Source organism: Drosophila obscura, unplaced genomic scaffold (genome assembly GCF_018151105.1).
Source record: "Drosophila obscura isolate BZ-5 IFL unplaced genomic scaffold, ASM1815110v1 contig_4, whole genome shotgun sequence".
NCBI classification, from domain to species: Eukaryota; Metazoa; Arthropoda; class Insecta; order Diptera; family Drosophilidae; genus Drosophila; species Drosophila obscura.
Window position 1 is genome coordinate 7,847,302 of NW_024542828.1, and position 15,758 is coordinate 7,863,059.

The 15,758-nt window shown below is 51.0% G+C and overlaps 2 protein-coding genes across 3 annotated transcripts; one reads left to right on the forward strand and one right to left on the reverse strand.

Moving 5' to 3' along the window:
• Positions 1–6: 6 nt before the first annotated feature.
• Positions 7–10,822, reverse strand: LOC111067093 (bromodomain and WD repeat-containing protein 3). Of its 2 annotated transcripts, XM_022356133.2 has the most exons (14): positions 10,687–10,822; positions 10,383–10,441; positions 10,230–10,259; positions 9,734–9,793; positions 8,854–9,100; positions 7,976–8,783; positions 7,814–7,910; positions 7,431–7,745; positions 4,846–7,358; positions 4,500–4,773; positions 3,543–3,554; positions 2,161–3,405; positions 1,894–2,086; positions 7–1,805 (listed from the first exon to the last, which is right to left on the reverse strand). In XM_022356133.2, the coding sequence occupies exons 1-14, from the start codon at positions 10,727–10,729 to the stop codon at positions 607–609; spliced, it is 7,095 nt and encodes a 2,364-aa protein (XP_022211825.2). In that variant the 5' UTR covers positions 10,730–10,822; the 3' UTR covers positions 7–606. The 2 variants fall into 2 exon arrangements, with proteins under 2 accessions (XP_022211825.2, XP_022211832.2); XM_022356140.2 differs by lacking the exon at positions 3,543–3,554.
• A 599-nt stretch (positions 10,823–11,421) lies between these two features.
• Positions 11,422–15,506, forward strand: LOC111066247 (zinc finger CCCH domain-containing protein 18). The gene is made up of 5 exons (XM_022354699.2): positions 11,422–11,580; positions 11,637–11,862; positions 11,934–14,381; positions 14,453–14,722; positions 14,799–15,506. Exons 1-5 carry the CDS (start codon positions 11,539–11,541, stop codon positions 15,023–15,025), a joined length of 3,213 nt encoding a protein of 1,070 aa, XP_022210391.2. The 5' UTR covers positions 11,422–11,538; the 3' UTR covers positions 15,026–15,506.
• The last annotated feature ends 252 nt before the right edge of the window (positions 15,507–15,758 follow it).

Here is a 15,758-nt window from a genome sequence, read left to right on the forward strand (position 1 = left end):
CTAAAACTATTTTAAATGAAGTGTGTGATTTCCGCGAGTGTGTGCTTATCTGTTTCCGTATGTATATGCATTATGTGTATATATATATATATAGAGATACATATATAAAAAGTATGTCCCTGTGGCACACAACACCCAAAAAACCTACATGCACACGATGTAGTTGTAGCTGCTGCAGACGGGGGGGCAGACATACAGAGAGATAGAGAGAAGCCTGCCACAAGAAATGAATTCATGGGACTTCAAAACAAATCATAGAAAATATTTCTTGCAGTGCATGTAATGGATATCATGAGGATATGAGGATGGTGGTGTGGAGGAGAACTACTACACATTACAACATAATGCTTAAGCTTAAGGTGAGGATGGGGCAGGGGGCAGGGGGAGGATATGCCTATGCCTATGCCTCTGGTTCCATGGACGATTACGTTGACGAAGTGGTTTGACGTGTGGGCTTAAACTCTTACACATTAATCAATAAGGGACAAGGGGGACATGGGATGTGGTTTACCCTCGCATTTGCTGGCTCCTTCTCTTTAATTATATTTAGATTTAATTTATACATAAAACAGTCTGGTGCATATGGTGGTGGTGGACTGATGATGGTCACTCCTTGAAGATGCCACGCGCCTTGGCCGATATTTTGCGCACTCTGCCGCGACTGCTCACACTCACCAGTTGCTCGTCGCTATCGCCAGACATGTCGTCGCCATCCGGCTGATCCTCCTGCTCATCCTCATCTTCCGCTCCGGATTGCTCTTCCGACGTTTGCTCTCCACGCTCCTCCTGTGAGCTGCCGCCATGGGCATCGCCATTGCGCACTCGTTTGCGCTGATTTTGGGCAGAGCGCGGATCGGACAGCTCCTCATCGGACTGCTCATTGTAGCGGGGTCGCTTCTGATTGCGACCACCGCCGCGTTGATTGTTGCTGCCCTGCCGCGTCGCATGGCGGGAGGATCTACTGCGCGGCACCACATAGTCCTCATCATCATCGTCGTTGTCGTTGTCATTCTCGTTCTCATTCTCATGGGCCAAAGCGGGCGGACGACGCGCCGGCGGCGGTCTACGCTGACGCTGCGATGAGCGCTCTTGTGTGGCCGCCGCCGCCGATGAGGAGGAGGTTGATTTAGTCTTGGTCCGGGTACGGCCATTGCTGGGCGACACATAGCTGGTCAATGGCTGATTGTCTTCCGAATCGGTGGCGGAGGCATCCTCATTCTCTTCCTCCTCATCATCATCCTCATTGGTCTGCGAACTGGAACCGCCAACAGTGCCCTCATCCGAGGCAGCTGCATCCTCATCCTCGTCCTCCTCCTGCTCCTCCTCCTCTTCCTCGTCCTGGGAGTTGGCCTGACTCGTGCGTCCGCGTAGACCCCGTCGGGTGACCACATTGCTATGGCTGTTGCTGTTACTGTTGCTATTTGTGGTGGAGGTGGGTCGCCTGTGATTGGCAATGGCTTGGATCAGTCGTGTGCTCTCCAGCGGATCTGTGCTCGTGTCCAGCTCATCGGCATTCCGCTGATGACGTGACAAAATACGTCTCGGTGGTGCCCTAGAGGCGTTCACAGAGCCCAAATAATTATGATCATGTGGGGTCACAGCAGGGCTATCCGCCCGCTGGTTTGCTGTAGCGTTGGACACGGAGGAGGAGCTGGTGGTGGTGGTGGTGGAGGTGGCATGTGAGCGCGTCATATGCGTGCTTCTTTGTGGCAAGGGTGAGGCCATGCGCCGGCGCAATGCCAGCGGATGAGGTGGTGCTGACGCAGCTGGGGCTGTGCTACTTTTTGCGGGTGATTGAGTAGATTCTAGGGATGAAAAGAGAGAGAGAGAGTAAGGGAATGACTGTTAGCTGTGGCTTCATCTTTGGCTTGCTGCTGCTTGATGGCTACTTACTCTGCTGATTGTTGGCCAGCGGCTCGTTATCGCTGTCATCTTCATCATCATCGTCGTCGTCGTCGCTCTGGGCCTGATTGATGGCAGTGTTGCGATTCGTACGCAGCTGGCGAGACGGAGGAGCCGGTCCCACAATACCCAAAGCGGCACGGCTAGTCGATGGCATATCGTCTTTTGTGGGTGTCGGCAGGATCTGAAAGTCCAAAAAAAAAGAAAAAGAGATTTGTGTTTCATCGAATTACACTTCTGGGCAGCCCCCAGACGCACCTCTTCAGCCTCGTCGCTGTCCTCTTCCTCCTCATCCTCCTCCTCCTCTTCTTCTATATCACTGCCGCGACCCCAGTCGAGTATCGCCCGCTTGGCGCTCTGACGCGTGGGTCTCGCCACGGGGCCATGCGAGTCTGTGTCCGACTCAATGATCCGACCGTTGCGCACTGGCAGATGGTAGCTGTGATCATTCTCGGCCGCCAGGTGGGACGTGGATGTGCTGGCCCTACCACCATTGGCCCGCGTATTTCGGGAGGGACTCTCGAGGCTGGGATCGGCGGCAGTGGATGCAGCAGCAGCAGCAGCCGCAGCCGCTGCAGCAGCGGCCGCACTGGTACTGGGGCCATTGTCTGTGGCCTGAAACCTGGAACTGACCTGGGATCTGCCCTTGCGGCGCGTCACATTGCTGTGACTGTCCTGTGTACTCTCGTCCTGCTGGGAATGGGAGGCGGCCTCTTCGGAGCTGCCCAAACCACGACGCGTGCGTCGTGTGGGCGCCGGGACGGTTCCGCCGCGACTGCTGCCCGCAGGACTCTTATCTATGCGGCGACGTTTCGTGTTGGAGTGTCCGTTTCTGTTGGCAGACTTGCGCTTCTTGCCGCGGCGGCTGCTGCGTCCCACATTGGGATTGTAGCTGTCCTCCGAGTCATTCGGATTGGACTCATCGTCGATGAGACGCTGGCGGGGCCTACCACGACGCGGCCGCGCCTGTTGCGGTGAACTGGCATTGGTGTGGGCATCGTCCTCCTCCTCCTCACTGCTGGCGTCTGAGGTGGCCTGGGCACTGGACTCATCGTCTTCCTCCTCCTCCTCCTCCTCGTCGCTGCTGCTCCGCCTGTTTTGATGGCGTCTCTGTTGGGCCGCAGACGAGGAGGAGGTCACACGGTTCGAGCCCGAGTGGCTGGAACTGGCCGTAACGGCCACCCCGTTGCGGCGTCGTGAACGCTTTGCACGTGCCACCGCCGCCTCCTCATCATCATCATCGTCGTCGTCATCGTCCTCGTCTTCATCCTCGCTCGTGTGCGGCAATGGCAGTCGCCTGGGCGCCGCTGGCGGCTTTTGATTGCGACGCGTCGCTCGCTCCTTGTTCGAACGCTTGCTGGGACTTCTGGAGGCACCGCGTCCGCCTCCACTGCTGCCCGACTTGTTCTTGTTGGCGCGTCTGCGTGCCGCCTTCCAATTGCTGACGACCGTCTTGATGCGCGACTCGAACAGGGCGCTCAAACGCAGTGTCATCGAGTAGATCTGCAAGACAGAACCAAACACGGAGATGGCGGAGACCACATAAGCATTAGGATTGGCTTTGAATACGGGGGGGTGGGTGGTGGGGGTTGTAGTTAAATTGTTAGTAGTTAGCCCGCCGAGGGAGACAAAAACCTTACCGCTAGATTATCCTATAGATAGATGATAGAAGTCACGTAGATCGTCATTCATTTGGTTTGTCATTAGATATCGAAATATGTTTGATGGGTTTTTATATTTATACATATATATGTTTTTAATTCGATATACGATATACGGATATACGATTACGATATTTGATAGATATATATTCGTTTGATGGTTTATGAGGTTTTTGGAGTTTTAGGGGTTGGTTTTCGAGATATATTCGAAATGGAAGGCATGTTCACGGTAGGCAAAAGAAACGTAAAGAATAGATGGATGAGCTTTTGCATGTGTGTGGCTTGTGTGTGTATGTGTGTGTGTGCGTTTCAGAAAGGGGTTTTTACAAAATAGGGCTGCAAGACCACCATTTCGATTAATCGACATTTCTATCGAAAAGGTTTTAAATAATCAAAACAATAAAAAAACTAAAAAAATTAACTTAAAGTAATCAGTAATCAGATTAGTAATGATTAGTAGTAATTCATCCATTATGATACCTTTTCTTGATTTATGGATACATGGAATTCTAGCGATGCTCCAATAATTGCTCATCCTAATTATGGCGTGGGCATTGTTTGTTTGGACAAATTATACCAATTATTCTTTATCCCGGATTAAATTAGAAGATAATCCTATTTTATCCACTGTAACGATATCGTTTATCGATTTTTATCGATAATATCATCGATGGTTTTGGTTTTGCAGCCCTAGTTTTCAGTTAAAGTTTCAGATTTCAGAAAATGAAACAAACAAGAAGGAACAATGCAAACAAAAAACCAAAAACAAAACCAAAAACGAAAAAAAAAAACAAAAGAAAAAGCAACGAATACGAGAGAGAGAGATATGCCCCTGGATCGTTGATCAAACAATTAAGTCATAGAAAGCAATAAATGACGATCTGCAACCGATCTGCCGCCAATCTACAAGGGACAGATTCTGTCCCACGCACTCACCCGAGATCGTTTGTTGGTATTGTAGTTCTTTGAGTTCTGGAATATCAATCGCACATCCTTGGCAAAGTCCAACGGATCATCGTAGTTGCCGCCCAGCAAGTCCTCCTCCACCGTCCGCAGATCCATGGGCGTGGCAATGATTTCCAAATAGTCGGGAAACTCAATGGTGTCCACTGGCTCACGGAATGGCAACGAATCCGGCAGCTGCCTCATTAATTCCAACAGCTGCCGGCAATCAGAGCGCCAATCCCCATCCGAGTGCATGCGAGTGGATCTGAATAGAGTGGGCGCGCCCAGAAATGTAATAAATATTTTTGTTATACTTAGGTTTAAATATTAAACGAACCTTCGGGTGGAGGAAACACGTTGTCGAGCGGCTGCTGCGGCGGCGGATGTGGTCGGCCCGGTGCTGGTTGAGGGCACAACATCAGAGTCAGCCTCATTCTCGGACTCGGACGAATGATAGACATCCACCAGCTGGTGATAAACGGCAGCCACATCAATCTCATCCGCCTCCCGGATGATGCGCAGGCACAGATCCGTCACAATCCGAGCATGCTTGACAATAATCGTGTGCCGACGATTGTACTGCTCCGCATTGGTGGCCAAATATCGCACATCAAACTGTGCGGAGGTGATGCGGCGATAGAAATGATTCTCGAAGCGCGACTTGACCGTGGTCAGATCAATGGGATACTCGATCAGGTAGGCATAGTCGGGATAAATGTTGAGGTCGACGGGTGCCAGGAAATGCTCCGCTATGGACAGACGCATCACCTGCTCGAGGCCATTGATGATGCGGCGACAGGTGCCATCGCGATCGCCACGATGCCACTCCTCGGACTTGGGCTGATAGAGCGTGGCGCGTATCTCCTCGGGCAGCACTGGCACAGCGCCACCGACTTCATCCGGCACTCGCTGCTGATCGATGGGCTCCATATCCCAGGGACTCATGCACTCGTACTCTCCGTTATCCCAGCGCACGCGAAAGCACATGAAAAACGAATCGGGAAAGTCGGCGCACAAGGCGTGACGCGACTCGATCTGTCCCATCCACCAGCCGTCGCCGATCATGCAGCGGAAACGATCGCCAATGCTCCAGTTGCGCTGCACGGCCAAATCAAAGGTCTGTCGCAGCACCAGAAAGTCCAGCACATCGGGCATATCATGATATTTGATTTTAAAGGAGGTACCCGTCATGTTGCCATCCTCATCGATGATGGCCATCTTCAGGCAGCAGAGCCGCGGCGGACGTATCTCGTACTTGATGCCAATCACCCGCACCAGTTCGTGGTCGCGCAGCGTGTGAAAATTCCATGGCTCCGAGCTGTGCGACAGCTTGTAGACCTTCTTCAGGCGCACGGCATCCAGGTAGCTCTGATGGCCCTGCCGAAAGTAGACCACTTCGTCGCCCATCTGCGGATAGTATGGAGTCTTGCGCGGTATCACCTCCGACAGCCATTCGGCGGGTCTATACAGCTCGGGGATTTCACCATTGAGATCCGTGGGCGGAAACAGCACTGTCTTTCTGCCCACCTTGCGGGCCGTCACTTGGCCCTGGCCCTGGCCCTGGCCACTGACACCGGCAGCAGCGCGCACAGCTCTGCCAGCGGCATCTTCATCGCTGCTATCGTCGCTACTGTGGGGACGCCGGGAGAGTGGCTTGCGCTTGGAGCGTTTGGGTGGCTCTAGATTGGGTCCCGGCGTATCGGCGACCCAATCAGAATAGTCGGAGCTGTCCGTGTCCGAATCGTCGCTGCTTTCGTCTAGATTCTCCTCGACATTCGAGTAGCTGGTATCCCCCGACGAGTTGCTGGATACATCATCCTCCTCCTCTTCATGGGCCGGTACTACAACGTCTTCGTAGTGATGCTCTTGTTCCTGATCCCGCACCGCTCGGGTGCGGTATGCAGGCGCCAGCGGTCCTACCACTTGGCCGGGCCCGGGCGGAGCATTACGCCGCCTGCCGGGACGACCGGCGCCATTGGCCCGCGTATTTCGCGGCCTACCCATGCTGCCGCCCGTCTGCTGGGCCGACGCCGCACTGGCCGTGTTGATCATGATGGGTCGGCGTCGCATCTCTCGCTTGTATTCTTGCTTCTCGTACAGTCCGGCTGAGTAGCTCACTTGCTTTATATTCTGCAGCTGGGCGTACTTCATCGGACGGACGTAGGTTCGACGTACGAACTTCAATGGCAGTGCCTGCTGAGGCGAAGCCTGCTGGGCAGCTGCTGCTGCCTCCTCTGGACCTGCTTCTTGGGGCAAAGCAGGCTCTTCTGCCGGAGCTGTCGGCGCTCCCCAGCCCTGACGTGGCGTACCCAAGCGTCCGCCTAAAACATTTCCGCGCGCAGATTGTCGACTGTTTGAGTCCGGCTGATGCTGCTGCTGTTGCTGGCGATTGGTCATCCGTTCAAACGATTGATTGGCATTTCGCGCATTCGAATCGTTGGCATTGGCACTGCCGACCGACTGGCGATTGGCCAAAGCCGCAATCATGCGATCTATGTGTGAATAGCCGGCAGGTTCTCCCCCTGCTCCAGCGGCAGGAGCTGCTGCTGCGGCGGGTGCAACAGCTACACTGGCATTTGGCTGGGGATTGGCATTCGCATTGAGATTATCCTCAATAAGCACACCATCCACGCCGACAGTCAGATTGGGGGTAAGCTGATCAATGGTGCAACTCTCACGGCCGGGCACGAAACGTTGATACTTGGTGGGATGTGGATTGCCATCGGCATCAACGAGAAATGGTGGTGGCATCAAATGCGGCATTATCTGCGTCTGTTCGTCAATCACATGATGCTGGGCATCGCGCAACAGTGGCCGGAAATCCGTGTGAAAGAAAAGCTCAGTGGGCAGCTGCCAAAACGGGAGGGGAGCAAGCATCAGATTAAATATACAAACAGATACGCAGATCTGTAAAACACTCACCATTGAGTACTTATCCTTGCACATTCCCAAGCCAAAGATCATGATATGACCATGCGAATCGGTGGCAGCTATCATTGTGCCATCCGGTGACCATTTGGCATCGAACACACTGCCATGGCCCTGCCCGTCGATATCATTGAAGAATTCGGTGACCATGATGCCCTGTTCAATGTCCCAAAGGAATACCTGACCATCATGGCCAGCGGAGAGCAGCACATGCTCGTCCCTTGGATTCGATTCGAGCACATACAGCTCATCCTTGTGGCCGCGCAGGACACGATGCAGCTTGGCTGATTTCGAGTCCCAGATTTTGATCTGTACGGGCCAAGGACATTCGATTAAAGATCGATGTGTGGGTGTGGGTAAGGGCAAATGCAACTCACGGTGAAATCATTAACGGCTGTAATGACATAACGATCCGAGGCATCCCATGCCACCATGGTAACCTTTAGCTTCTTGCCCTCCTCTGGCTCTGGACAGCTGCAAAGCGGAAGAAAGAGTTACATTGGGGGGGAAGGAGAAGAATCGTTTGACTATAATCGCACCTGGCCAGCCGTTCGGTCATGCACAGCTTGACGCTCTTCCACTGCTGCGACTCAAAGGTCCAAATGTGTGCAGTGCCATCCTTGCTGCCGGAAATGAATCTCAGTCCACGATGCGACCACTGCACCGAGTCCACGGCATCGGTATAGGCTTCAGTTTCCAGTATTCTTTTGGGCCCATCTTCGCCCATCATGTAGACGCGTACATGATGATCCGCCGAGCCGGCAGCCAGAAACATGCCGCCCGGCGAGAACGTTGTGCACATCATCTGCGCCTGTCCCGGTCGCAGTTTCTCGTGGTACTGTGTGGGCTTGGGCGCAAATGTGATCTTCTGGCCGCGTGGCGTCGAATACTGCCAGAAGGCAATGGAACCGTCTGTGCTGGTCGTCACCAAGTACTTCAAATCGCTGCGCGGCGATGGGCAAAAGTTCACCGACGTTATCATGCCCGTGTGGGCGGCAAGCACTGCAATGGGCGAGGTGGTCTGCATATCCCATACGCGCAGAATACGATCCACCGATCCGGCGGCCAGCATTGTGTTGTCCAGATTGATGGCAATGTCCGTGATCTCGGCCGAGGCACCGCGCAGCGTGGCCAGTAAGCGGCCATCCGCCGCAGACCAGATTTTAATGAGCAGATCATCGGCTCCGGTGATAATATAACGTCCCGTGCGATCGAAGAGCACACAGTATACGGAGGATAGATGGCCCACGGTGCGGCGCAGCAGAAGTGTCTTTTTATACAGCTCTGTGGGCACCAGCAGCTTTCGCCGCACTTCTCCGCCATACTCCCGGCCAGTCAGTACCCGGGCTGGAGGACAAAAAAGTACATTAATATTTATTTAAAATCAAAATCAAAGATCATTTTGGTCATCACTCACTTATATTGTGGGTGCGCTTGGTATAATCTGCATCTGGCAGTGATACGTCATGGAGGCGAGTGCAGTAATCCCTGAGGGTGCGATGCCCGTATATGCTGTCCGGGGTGCGCAAAAGATTTTGCCGACCAGTGCCAAGGAGCGAAAATATGCCCGGCACACTGCCCGGATATTGACGTTCCACGAGCGGACATAGACGGCCGCATAACTCCAGCAAATGATTGTCTCCAATATGCGTGAACTTTTGTTCCTGTCATGGAGAAAAATTCAAAAAAATTAACGTTTTTTTTTTATGTTTGTTTATCGAAGACCAGGGTCACGCGATGAATCGAACGCAGCTGTTTCGCGCACAACACTGGCTAGTGACTGGTGCATATAACCGTCTCGCTCTGGCGAACACAAGTCAGGGGGTTGATTGAGGAGCGTGCTTGTGTATGGGGGGAAAAGCAAGATGTCGGCTGCTGACAGACTAATTGTTGTACAAAAAATTACTATGCAATTTTAAGATTTAGTAATTTTTCAAAATTTAATCAATTTAACACAATTGGGACACTTTTGCTGGCTAGTTTTGCATTTTAGAATATTTTCATTTTTTTTTGTTAACAATCTTTAATAATTTAGCATTTAGTTATTAATTAGTTTACCAAAATGTTTGATTAATGCACTTTTAATTTTAATTTGCAAGAAACTAATTTACACACACGCGTGCACTTCTATCAATCAATCGATTCGCGCGTGACGTCACGTCACAGAAGCGAACGCACAGAGAGGGACAAGCGAAAGAAGTTTCCACCACTTATGCAAGACACACACACACGCACGCACAGCACTCGGGGAAAATGCAAGGAAATTAAACTAGAAACCAATCAAATCTCTCACTCACCAATTCGGCAAAGGTCTGCTGATGCTCATTTCCCAGCCAGTCAACGCGTCGCGGCAGAACCTGTGGAGAAAGGTAGAGGGGGGCAGAAGGGCATATTAGCTGTTATCACTTGCACCGCTGTCGAACCAAGAAAACAATGACGTCGCCACCGGGTGAAGGGACGGGGACCGTACGTCATTGGCATTTCTTCTTTTTAAGCAAGCGGACAGACCAGACGACCGCCAGACAGACTATCGGGCGGGCTATCCCGGGGCCCAAATGCCAGCGGACTACGTTTTCTGTGCTCAGTATAGCTTGAACTCTGATATAAAACCGACGTAGGTTTCTGTGTCGCTGCTGCTTCTGCTGCCGGCAGCAGAAACAACAACAAAACCCAAACAAAAATATATAAACAAACGCAGGGCAGAGTTTTTGCATAAACCGTGATACCGAATACCCCCGCCCCAAATCAGTCCAGGAGCCGTCAAATCCTTGGGCTGTGGCCCCACACGCTTACATTCTTCTGCTGCAGCTCCTGGATTAACACCTGTAAGGTTGCAAACGATGGATGCAGTTAGTAAAATGGATGTAAACGAAACCAAAAGATTCAAACGTTGAAAATTGCGCTCTTTTTGTGGAGGCAGCCTCAACGCCTTCCGTTCACACCGACCTTTGCCGTCTCGTGCAGTGGCCCCGCCGTCAGGAACTTCGATATGAGGAAGTATAACTCTGCAAGAAGAACAATTCCACACAATAAGTGCAACAGTTGTGTGGGCAAATACCATTATTATACGAAAATTGCAATTTTTTGTCGGGATGTTCTTGCAATTCGACTCGCGGCCATTCAGCCCAGCCATCGCGAATGCACAGCCAGCCAGCCCATCGCAGGGCACACACACCTCTCTCCCGAGGCTGCGGGTGGCTCCGGGCAGCCATATTTATGCACACACTTATTGTTTTCGTACAAAACGTACCTGGCACTATCGCATCATTAGAACTGGGCTGGCTATTTGCCATTATTCATTGCGAACTAAGCCTCGGATTATTACAAAATTGTAGTTGCTTTCTTCTAAAATTCTTTTTTCAGCAGTGTGACAGCGGATTTATGGATAGAATATACCGCCTGCCTCTCGGAAATATACCAAAATTTACATTTTCATTTTCAAAATATACCATAAATATACCGAGGAAAAGTACTAGCTTAACCCTCTCAACATCCCTCTATTTAAACTGGTGCAACCTTGAGTTAAATCGCTGAAAATAATAGACACAACTTGACCCCAGGTAATAAAGTTAATTCTTTCTCTTTTACGATCCTTGAATCCTAATTTCGATTAAAATTGGAAGGAATGGGCTGGAACTGAAACGATGGGGTACGTTAGTGCCCCAAATGTGTAGTTACCGTGTAGTTAGCATGTAAGAAAACGGACATATTAATTGGCCTTCTTTCTTTAAGCCCTATTCTATAAGTAATGCAATAATAGGAAGTCTCTCATATTAGCCAAATTTGTAGAAAATTGGTTCATCAATCCGATAAAATTATATGCTAAGTGGTGAGAGTCCCAACTGCTTGTAATATTAAATCGAATATCAAAAGTGAGCAATATGATTTGCCTCGAAATATTTACGGTATATTGTGAAAATGAAAAAGATATATTTGGGTATATTTTTGATCGTCAGACGAGTATATCTTATTGATAAATCCGCGGTCACACTGGTGATATTTTAATTTTAATTTTATTTTAATAAAAACCATTATTTGTCCACGAAACAATTAATGTTCGCAGTAATTCTCGTACGAAACAGATAGTGCGAAAAACCCCAGAATGGAGTGCAACCTGGGCAGTGAAATAGGCCTGAAGATGCGCGTAAGTTGCTTTTTGCGGAAAATCAATGAACTTCGTAATCCAAGCAAAAATTTTAGAGTGCCGTCAAGGCAAAGCTGCTGGAACTGGGCACGGGCGGCTCATCCGGCTTCATAGACGACGAACTGCCGGACTACGTGATGGTGATGGTGGCCAACAAACGCACCAAACAGCAAATGGCCGCAGAGTTAAATCTCTTTCTGGGCGACCAGACGGATCTCTTTGTCACCTGGCTGCACGAAGTTCTCCAGAAGCTGCAGGAAGTCACATTGCCCACAGCCAGTGGTAAGTTTTGTGGTTTTCGTTCGTTCCCCCCTCGAGTGTCATTATCTAATCGAATCTGAACGATCCTCTAGCTTCCAGCAAAAAGCGCAAATCTCGTCAGCTCGAAGCACGTCCCAAATCGAAGGAGAAGGACAAAAGGCACTCGTCGAAGAAGGACAAAAGGGTGCAGAGGAAGTCGGGCGATGAGATGGCAGATGGACAGTCAAGTTCGGCCGATGCCATGCCCGTCATTAGCTCCATAACCGATGCCTTTGCCGAGGAGCTGCTGGAGAAAGCCAAAAAATCACTTGACATCGACATCAATGCCAAGGATGAGATTGTACACAAAAAGAAACGCAAGTCAATGGAGAGTGAGGAGGAAACGGGAGACGGAGAGGTGGCCCCCACTACAGACATAAGCTCAACCGCCAACAGCGGCGTCAATCGGCAGAAGGATCTGGCCGAGCTGGCTGAGATTCAAAAGAAAATCCATGCGGCCAAAAAGCATTTGCGCAAGATAGGCGAAATAGAGGACGAGAGTGATGTGGAGGCGGAGGATGACGACGACGACGATCTCTTGAACATCAACGAGCAGGAGGATGAGCCGGAGATCCAGCAGTCGTCCGTTGAAGAAGTACAGGAAAAGGTCCCTCCCGCACGCAAAACCAAAAGTCCAATTATTTTCAAGAGGCGAGAGCAAACCCCTCCTGAGCAGCGTGTCGAGCCAGATATTGATTCACGCCAGGCGGTGAAGCTGGATTTGGAGATTGAGAAGGAAAAGGAGAAGCCCAAGGAAGATCGCTCGGAACGACGTTCGGTCCATGACCGTCTGGGTTCCAAACAGGCCGCACAGCCGCCATCAGAGCGCCCGCAACGCGGCCAAAAGGAGCTCTATGTCCCGGCACATCGCAGACGTCTGGAGGCATCGGAAGCACAGGCACCCAAGGATCGCAGCCAGCGAGAACGCTCAAGAGAACGTCGCTCCAGCCGCGACAATCTCAGGGAATCGAACCGGGCCCATCGCCAGCGACGTTCGCCCAGCCCCGAGGCACCCAAGGCCAAGCAACGCATTGGTTCGCGTGTCATTGTGGCAGTCCACAAGCCGCCAGAGCCCTCGGACGATGAAGATATGGCCGACAAGCCTGTCAACTCGGTCATCAAGATCAAGCCCCGGCCCCAGGTGTCGCCCCGAAGACAGGCGTGCAAGAATCTACTCATGAGAGCTGTGGCCGATGCCCAGAGATCAACGATTCTGGCCAAGACGTCAGCGCCTTCGCTAAAGAAAGATATTGAGGAGGTGGAGCTGGTCAGCAGCACCTCGCTGGGCAAACGCAAGGCGCCGGAAAAGTTGGAACGCGATCGATCGCGTGATCGGGCCAAGCGTGATCGCAGTGCCCCAACCACGGAGCTGTTCAGGCGCAGCACTCGCGAGTTGGTGGTCAATGTGCTGCAGCGGGATGCGGCAGGCAAGCAACAACACACCGCCCGACGCTCCAACGATAGTCAAGCCGAGATGAAGCTGAAGCTGGTGGAGGAAGAGTATGGGCCCAGTCTCGTGGCCGAAGACTACGAGCCGTACGTGCCGCAGCTGTTGAATCACGTGGAGGATATAGACTTGCACATTGGTTCGCCAGAGGCGAGGCCCAGCTCTAGGGGACCCAAAACTCAGTTTGTGGTGACCCTGAATGGGGAGAAAACCTCAACGTCGGCCAGCAGGGACAGGGACAGGGACGCCACCTATCGCAAGCGGAGCATCTCGGTGAAACGCTCATCCTCACCCGTAGCCACAACACCACAACAAGTGACCTCTTCCAGTGCGGAACCAACTGCTGCCACAGCTGCTGCCTCCTCCTCCTCCTCGTCATCGTCCTCAATGGTCGACAGACGCCGCAAATCCAATCGCGCATTGAGCATCACCCCATCGCCCAATTCAAGTCCATCAAATCATCAAATCACACGAAGTCTGAAGCGTAATGAGGTGCTCAGGCAGCAGCAGGAAATCAAAAAGATCATCATCAAAAATGACACCGACGAGGACGACGAAACGCACAGTGCACCGCCAAAGAAGAGCCAGTTGCCGCACAAGCGACAAGCGGTGGGTGCCAGCAGTTCTGTGGCCTCGGCCAATGGTCATAAGGAAAAAAGAGCAAAGGCTGCCGCCACAGAGGAGCGCTCGAATACGCCACCACTGCCGGCCACTGGCCGTCAAGCCTTGCCCAGACTGGAGAAGGAGAAGCGAGCCGTCAGCAAAGAGAAATCTGGAAATGCAAATTCAAATTCTAGTGTAGAGCCATTGACGGCATCGGCTACGGCACCAGTGTCCGTAATAGTCTCTGCATCGGCCAAAAATAAACACACGCCCATTCGCTTTACTTTAAAGTCGGAGGAGAAGTCACAGGCACAGGCACCGGCACAGGTACAGGCACAGCCTGCCACAAGAAAGCGTCGTTCGGGCAGTCATGAGCGTGATGCATCGATGGAAAGGCGAAAAGTACCCTTACGGAATTTAGAGGATAGAAAATATGACAATTTGCCGGCATGTAAGTGTAGCCACGATCTATAATCGATAATCGCCACAAACAACCTTAAATGTACTTTGTTTTTGTTGCAGTAAGCGCCGTCAGCGTGGACTCGGCCGTGTTGAAGGTGAGCAAGCCCAAGGAGCGTTGCAAATACCATCCGAGCTGCACAAAACAATTCTGCGAGTACTATCACCCGACGGCGCCATGCAAGTCCTTTCCCAATTGCAAGTTTGCCGACAAATGCATGTACTCGCATCCCAAGTGCATGTACGATATGTCGTGCATGAGCATTGACTGCAATTATGCGCACAGCGGACAGCGGGATCTCAGCCATGTGCAGCTAACGGCACCGCCTTTATGTGAGTGGGGCAGCATTTCAATTATCCGCCGTCATTTAATTTAATTCTCCTTTCTCTACTTTCTCCTTTTGGACAGCCTCCCATGTCATACCTGTGCAGAACTATAAATCAATATCGGCACCCATGACGGCCACCACAGCAACAACAATGTGCAAATATTATCCGAATTGCACCAAGGTGGGGTGCACCTTCTATCATCCAAAGCCATGCCGTTTTGGCAAGAATTGCGTCAATAAGCTGGAGTGTGTCTTCTATCATCCGGAGATGCAGAGCAAATTCAAATGGGTTGCCTCGATGGGCTGAGCATACACCTAACACCACCACTCACCACTCAACACCCATCCCACATGGCAACCCTCATAAGTTTTAACAATATTTAGCTAATGTCATTTTATCCATCCACTCTACCTACTCCCTGCTCCCGGCTGCCACTGCTACCTGCTATATGCCAGATCCCCGCTATATTCAACACTATACCAAAATCCCTTTTTTCTATTGGATCTAATTGGGAGCCTGGAGCTGTGGAGTTCTTTTTTAATTATACACAGAGAGCTGTGTAGCCAAAACAATTTCATTTCATTTATGCATTTGATTTGCACACACACACACACAAATTTATATATATTAGACATTAGCTGCTATCTTCCTCCTCCACTCTCACGTAAAACAAAACGATAAATTGGATCTTTTTTATTGCATATGAACATAATCTACACACGCGTCATGCAAAGGTCTGCGAATAAAATTAGCAATAGTTGCTACAAGTTGGAAAATTAAATTGCTTTTATTTGTCTGCTGAACTGAACTCTCTCTCAAAATATGTAGGGAACAATATAACTTAAATTTGGTAACAGTTCGCGAACAGCAATGAAAAAACCTTATCAGCGAAATTCAAGTGGAATATCAATGTACTGCGTCATCCCCACCACAATGTATGCTGCATTCTGGGGCATTCTCTTTGCAGCATTCGCTTGTGCGTCTCGTGTCGAACCTTCTCCTGTGGCTGAAATGGCAGCAAGAACGTGGCTTTAGATCG

What these genes read in the sequence shown, in the direction of transcription:
- LOC111067093 (XM_022356133.2), bottom strand. Translation starts at nt 10,729, where the DNA reads ATGGCAAATAGCCAGCCCAGTTCTAATGATGCGATAGTGCCAG. An exon ending in AGCAGACCTTTGCCGAATTG is followed by an intron (nt 9,101 to 9,733) that starts GTGAGTGAGAGA and finishes TCTCCATGACAG; the next exon opens with GAACAAAAGTTCACGCATAT. An exon ending in CAAGCGCACCCACAATATAA is followed by an intron (nt 8,784 to 8,853) that starts GTGAGTGATGAC and finishes TTTGTCCTCCAG; the next exon opens with CCCGGGTACTGACTGGCCGG.
- LOC111066247 (XM_022354699.2), top strand. Translation starts at nt 11,539, where the DNA reads ATGGAGTGCAACCTGGGCAGTGAAATAGGCCTGAAGATGCGC. An exon ending in ATATGACAATTTGCCGGCAT is followed by an intron (nt 14,382 to 14,452) that starts GTAAGTGTAGCC and finishes TTTTTGTTGCAG; the next exon opens with TAAGCGCCGTCAGCGTGGAC. An exon ending in GCTAACGGCACCGCCTTTAT is followed by an intron (nt 14,723 to 14,798) that starts GTGAGTGGGGCA and finishes CCTTTTGGACAG; the next exon opens with CCTCCCATGTCATACCTGTG.